General features: G+C 37.7%; 1 protein-coding gene across 5 annotated transcripts; it reads left to right on the forward strand.

Annotated features, from left to right (window-relative positions):
• The first annotated feature begins 602 nt into the window (after window positions 1-602).
• On the forward strand, window positions 603-5,685 carry LOC149107290 (uncharacterized). Of its 5 annotated transcripts, none has more exons than XM_089296630.1 (4): window positions 603-836; window positions 3,412-3,483; window positions 3,572-3,916; window positions 4,938-5,685. In XM_089296630.1, the coding sequence occupies exons 1-4, from the start codon at window positions 731-733 to the stop codon at window positions 5,543-5,545; spliced, it is 1,131 nt and encodes a 376-aa protein (XP_089152756.1). In that variant the 5' UTR covers window positions 603-730; the 3' UTR covers window positions 5,546-5,685. The 5 variants fall into 5 exon arrangements, with proteins under 5 accessions (XP_089152756.1, XP_089152759.1, XP_089152760.1 ...); XM_089296633.1 differs by having other exon boundaries at window positions 3,412-3,471; XM_089296629.1 differs by lacking the exon at window positions 603-836 and adding an exon at window positions 1,937-2,057.
• The last annotated feature ends 446 nt before the right edge of the window (window positions 5,686-6,131 follow it).

A 6,131-nucleotide genomic window follows, 5' to 3' on the forward strand; every position in this document is an offset into this window, starting at 1 on the left:
TTTTATTTGAATTCGAAGTAACAAATTCAGAAAGACGAGTAGCCTATATTTCCGATCTGTTGATTTTATATTTAACTGCCTGATCACTGGCAATAATTTAGAAATTATGCGCGTTCATCAATTTTTTTGGACAAAAACTGAGCTGAATGAAATTGATTTTCTAGAGAGCTGAGCCTGTAGCTAGGCTGAGCCAAATATAATCGGATGATATATATATAACCATAGATACATTTTGGCTTGATCACTTTGTCTTGTTAGTGATGAATCGAAACTGTATTAATTAGTCAGAAACATACCTTTGTCCTTTCATTGAAGATGTAGATCAATATAATTGATGCAATGTATATTTTTCCCGACAGTCGGTTAAATTCAAATCAATGCGGGCGCAAAAGATGAAACAGAAATGATTTTAAAACTGAGTCAGTGTTCATATAATTTACTCAGAGATACACTTCAATGGAGCTTCCACTGTTTGTCTTGAAATGAAACTGTATAGCTTAAAAGGTTCCTTTGTCCGTTAATTGAAGACGTTGTCTGATGTAGTAAAACAACCCGCTTTTAATTATTTGAAGTTAATTTTTTATAAAGTAGCTACAAAATTTATTTCATGGCTTTAGATGTAGTGAATTTCACACTAATTTGAAAAAATAATTTAATTTTTTAACATTCTGGTTTGATAACTGGGTCATAACTGCTTAAGATTCTTGTCTCATACAACTCTGAGGTCAAGATGGAGGCAATCGTTGTGAAAATTCTGCTTTTCCTGCTAATTATTGGACTTATAGCGTCCAATGTTGTGGATGGAAGCCGGCCAATGCACATAAACAACACAAATGGTAAGAAACGAAAATGTTTACTTTTACAAACTCAAGCATTTTTGAAGTTAAAATATTGAAATAAGCTTATCTCTTTTTCGGTAGGGAACTGGTTAAAAGAGCTAGAAATGAAAATAAGATACGTCTAATGGTTTTTTAACAAGTAAATTGCACATTCATTTGACTAACTTTCTGAACTCTCAAACCGAGAGGATAACTTCTTTGATACATGTGCAAGACCTTTTCCCTATAAGTCTAAATCTACTAGGGCTTTATCACGAATGCCGTTCCCTTATTGGCTACGCTACTCCCAATCCATTTTGTTGTAGATAGTGAGTAGCCTAGCGGTGTGCTGTTGTTAACAAAATGACGATAACTTCTTTGGGTTTTCAAAGTGTCTGCGAAGACTATTTAGGCTCGTTAACTTTCAAAATCGTAAACAGCATCTGGACCAGTGAATATTTTTAAATATTCAGGTTTGTTAAATTTAGTTACGTTACTGTAGCTTTCTTTAAATCAGAAAGCAAAAGAATAAGAACGAAAATAATGGTGATTGTGGTTAGCTTCGTAAAAATCTGCGTCACTTCGAGTAAAATCATAGTCGGAAAATTAAGAACAAGCCTGCGCTAAACACTCATTCAGATATCACTTTTCCGTGAGACCTAATGACTGAAAAGATTTTTTAGTGCCTTTTTAACGTAAGTCTGCCTTTATAGGTCATAAAACCTGCTTCTCTGTAGGTTCTTATCATTGAAATTGTTTTTCTTCTATTGCAAGTGGGTTACAGTTAAAACAGTGTAAAGTGCAGATTGCTTTGGATGACTGAAAATTAAAACATCAAATTAGAATGCAAAAAGTCTAAAAGTCTAAAATGTGTAAGGCACGTTAAAAGGCCATTAGTTGAAACGGTTACTAGATTGCACATTAGAGAGCGTGTTTTGAATTGTGAGGAATGAATTGAGTTGCCTCCATTCTGTCTGACGACATCCCGTATACTACCGTGTGATTGGTCAATCAGTTCAACCGCGGTAACCGTCCATGAAGACGTTTTGGACACAAATAACTTGGGCTAAATTTTTCTCATTCGCCTTAGACGACTGGTTAAGAATCGTCTCTCACTTAACTCTGAAGTCAAGATGGGGTCATTTGCTGTGAAAAGTGTGCTTTTCCTGCTAATTTTTGGACTGATAGCGTCCAATGTTGTGGATGGAAGCCGGCCAATGCCAAAGAAGAACAAAAATGGTAAGAAATGAAAATATTTACTTTTGAAAACTCAAGCATGTTTGAAGTTAAAAAAAATTCAAATGAGCCTTTTTCTGCAGTGGGAAACTGGATTTTACGTTTAAAAGAGTTAGAAATTAAGGACTTTATGATTTTTGAACCAGTAAATTCGCACTCATTTGAAATGTAAACTTTCTGAATTCTCAAACCCAACGCAACAGATTCTTTGATAGATGAATTATATTTATTCCATACTATAACATCACATTTAACTTCCATGTAAGAATATGAAATATATAATTTAATTCTTTGAAATCGATTAGAAACTGTCATGCAGTATTTAAACTTAAATTGTCGACATTTACTTTCAAAATCATAAACAGCCTCCCGACCATTGAATAGTTAAACAAACAAATCTGGCATATTGATGCGATGCGCCTCTATTTTTTTTTACGTTACTGAAGCATAATCAAAAAGCAAACAAAAGAATGAAAATAAATGTGATTGTTATTCGTAAAAACTGTGTCACTTAGCGAAAAAATCCCAGTATGAAAAAATTAAAAGACAAGCTTGGGCTAAGCACCCATTCAAATATCACTTTCCCTTGAAACCTAATAACTGAAACAACAACACCAACAACAACTTTATTTGTACCCAGCCAGAAATTAGAAATTAGATGAACAGAAATAAGTTAAAATAAAAAGAGTACATGGCTTCCCGAAATAACCTTAATGGGCTAATAGGACTGGGCAGCCATCCTTACTGATTTAAAGTGATTATTTATTTGGGTCAAATAAGAAGAGAAAATAAGAAAAAGACATGCAGGAGCGCACACACACACAACACACACACACACTAAGACTAATTACACATACAGCTGCAGATTGAGAGAAAAATAGTTGGATAACACAATGTACTAGTTATATAGAGAGTTACAGAAAAGAATCGTTTTGTCTTTTTAACGAAGTCTTCCTTTATAGCTTGTAAAATCTGCTTCTATGTAGAGGAAATACATTCAGTAGGCTCTACCCTCACAATTATTTTCCTTTTCTGCAAGGTGGGTAAGAATTAAAACACGAGTGCTTTGAGACACAAGAAGAGCACGAGTTTGTCAGTCGCATGAGATTAGTAAGTTTCAATCTATCGGTAAAATTAGGTCGTTCTGTTCAGTTCGTCAGTTATGTTATACCATTTGATATCTTATTTGTCAACCAGGCGAGGAAGACCATGAGCACAGCAGTAAGACCAGCACTTACAAACACGGTAGCCAAGATGGCACTGTGATTGGTCAGTTTCTGATCCATCGGTAAAGTTAGATCGTTGTGTTCAGTACGTCAGTTATGTTATAACTTTTGATATCTTATTTGTCAACTAGGTAAGGAGAACCCTGAACACAGCAGTGAGAACAGCACCTACAAAGACTTCGTCCAAGATGGTACTGTGATTGGTCAGTTTTCGATCAGTCGGTAAAGTTAGGTCGTTCTGTTCAGTTCGTCAGTTATGTTATAACTTTTGATATCTTATTTGTCAACTAGGTAAAGAGGACCATGAGCACGGCAGTAAGAACAGCACTTACAAGGACTACGACCAAGATAACACGGAGGTTCGAGCAGTTGGCCCCCAGATGGTTTTTAATAATCCTAACCAGCCATGCTACACTCAGTTCTTTGTAGGTGTAGTTGGAGCCCCACCAATAGGTCTGCGAGCTGGTCAGGTTAATTTACGGTATATCTGCCAAACGTACCATCACCAGACTTACTATGCCACGATGTTTGACGAGCAACGCGGTATTGCTGTGTTTTCAGCCTATACATTGACACAAGCAAATGTGAATTTTCATCCGAATCGACGAGCATGGTGGCGACGAACACATGCAAACGGTAACTACAGCTTATAGCGACTTTTAAAATAAGACAGTCACCGTTATAATTAGCAAGAGATTATCTTGAAATTAGGTAATCATCTGAAGGTTAGTTAAGGTAGGCAAATTCTGCAAACGATAACGCAAGAGGCCCACCAAGAGGGAGCTTCTTATCCCAGTTTCTGTAACATGAAGCAACTAGGAGTATTTCTACTCCCCCTTGATGGGATGCCATTTATACACCTGGGAAGAGAGAGGCACTGTGAGAGTTTTAAAAGTGTCTTGCCCGAAAACAGAACACAATGTCCTCAGCCAGGGCTCGAACCCGGGCCTCTCGATCTGGAGACAAGCCCACTAACCATGATTTTACCGCGCCTCCCACAAAGGTTAACCTACGGATGAGCAGAGTGGGATAGTTTTCCGACCCTAATTTTTTTTCTAGAGGATTCTACTTAAGCTACTGCCATTTTAGTGGCTGCTCATTCAGGTATTAGACAATTTTTTGGCGAGAATAGATTGCCAAGGTAAGGAAATAAGACGACAAGAAAAAAAATCCGAAATAGTGACTGTCTTGGATGCTTTCTTGGCTAAAGTCACACCCCAGCAACGTCATGAACTTACTGCAAGCTGGGATTTCTTACCACACCGTGTTCATTTGCTATTTTCAATGACCCTATAATCTTCCGGAGGGGGTACTCCCCACATCGGACTATACGATGATGCTCCGCCCACTAGGGGTACATTTTTACGGGCCTAGGGGTACATAAAAGGGATTTCATTAGTGAGGAAAGTTGAAAAGGTGGGGGGAAATTACAATATAAAACAGTGCCGTGCAGTGCAGTGCAGTACTGTAAAACACAATTTAAGGTAACGCAATACAATACAAGATAACATACTAGTGATCCTTAATTTACAATATAGTTTGTCAGTCGGTCGGTCGGCGTGTCTCTGTGTCTATATGTCACTATCGTGCCACTCTGAGATAAACCGTTTAGATGTAACACTAACATTTTAACATTTATTTCAATCTTTAACTAAAGATGTCGCTCCACAAGGAAGTAGACAAATATATCTACATCAGCCATATGACAGGGGTCATCTCGTACCAGGAGCAACTTACTCCAACACCGTAGACAGATTTCGTTCCACTTTCGTGTACACCAACGCTGTACCACAACGCCCATCTTTCAACAGAGGCTATTGGGCCCGATTTGAGGGGAGAATTCGGGTTTATGCTCAACAGTGCACGCAGGGACCTCAACCTGGAACTTTGTATCTAATAACCGGCACTGCATTTGGTCACATTCAGAACAACCCTCCGGGATACAACCCACAAGTACACATCAACAACCTGGGTCCAGCTGGAAATTTCCCCGCTATAAATATTCCTAACTCGATGTGGACCGCTGGCTGCTGTGTGCATCCAAACGGTGTCGAGAGCTTCGCAGTGATTGGAAACAACCTGCAAAATGTTCCCAATTTAACACAGCAAATCACAGTGGCACGACTGCAACTGATTCTTGCGGTTGATGAAGATAACCTAGGCCAACATATCAACGGACCAAATGTCGACCTGTTCCCTGGAAATGTCGCTTGCTCCAATGTAAACAACAACCTGCCGGCTCTTCCTCCATGGAATGGACGCTAGGTCTGAATAAAAGAAAAAAACATATAGCATCAACAGTAAGAGAATGTCTATACTTAAAAATACAAATGCAAATTAATAAGAAACAAGGGAGTAATGTGGCATAAAAAGTCAATAAAGACAACGAAAAAGAGAGATTGAAAGTAACTTGTCTTTCATTTGATGAGTATCTTTGTTTAAGATGTCAACAATATAATCAGATCATGTTAGTCGTTTACATCTGATTTTGCATGAATGACATATCTGTCATTTTTGATAGTTATTACAAAAAGACAAGTAAAAAAGTCTGTTTTATTGAGCTAAATTGGATTCATGCTTAATGCGTTCCCTAAACTGCACAGTCTCAAGATGAAGAAGAAAACGTTCACAAAAAAATACGTTCCCCTAAAAATATGTTCCCTAAAATTATGTTACCTTAAAAATACGTTCCCAAAAGCAAATTCTCTCTAAAATACGTTCCCCAAAAATACATGCATGTACGTTGCTTCCAAAAAAATTGTCAAACGCGTTCTCGAAAATCCACTCTCCACAAAAGTACGATAGCTGAGACAACACATTCCTAAAAACACATTACCGTAGAAACGTTCCC

Source organism: Orbicella faveolata, unplaced genomic scaffold, assembly GCF_042242905.1.
Source record: "Orbicella faveolata isolate gen_17 unplaced genomic scaffold, um_ofav_v1 contig_27, whole genome shotgun sequence".
Taxonomy (NCBI): Eukaryota; Metazoa; Cnidaria; class Anthozoa; order Scleractinia; family Merulinidae; genus Orbicella; species Orbicella faveolata.

What these genes read in the sequence shown, in the direction of transcription:
- LOC149107290 (XM_089296630.1), top strand. Translation starts at nt 731, where the DNA reads ATGGAGGCAATCGTTGTGAAAATTCTGCTTTTCCTGCTAATTATTGGA. An exon ending in GCACATAAACAACACAAATG is followed by an intron (nt 837 to 3,411) that starts GTAAGAAACGAA and finishes TTTGTCAACTAG; the next exon opens with GTAAGGAGAACCCTGAACAC. An exon ending in CCAAGATGGTACTGTGATTG is followed by an intron (nt 3,484 to 3,571) that starts GTCAGTTTTCGA and finishes TTTGTCAACTAG; the next exon opens with GTAAAGAGGACCATGAGCAC.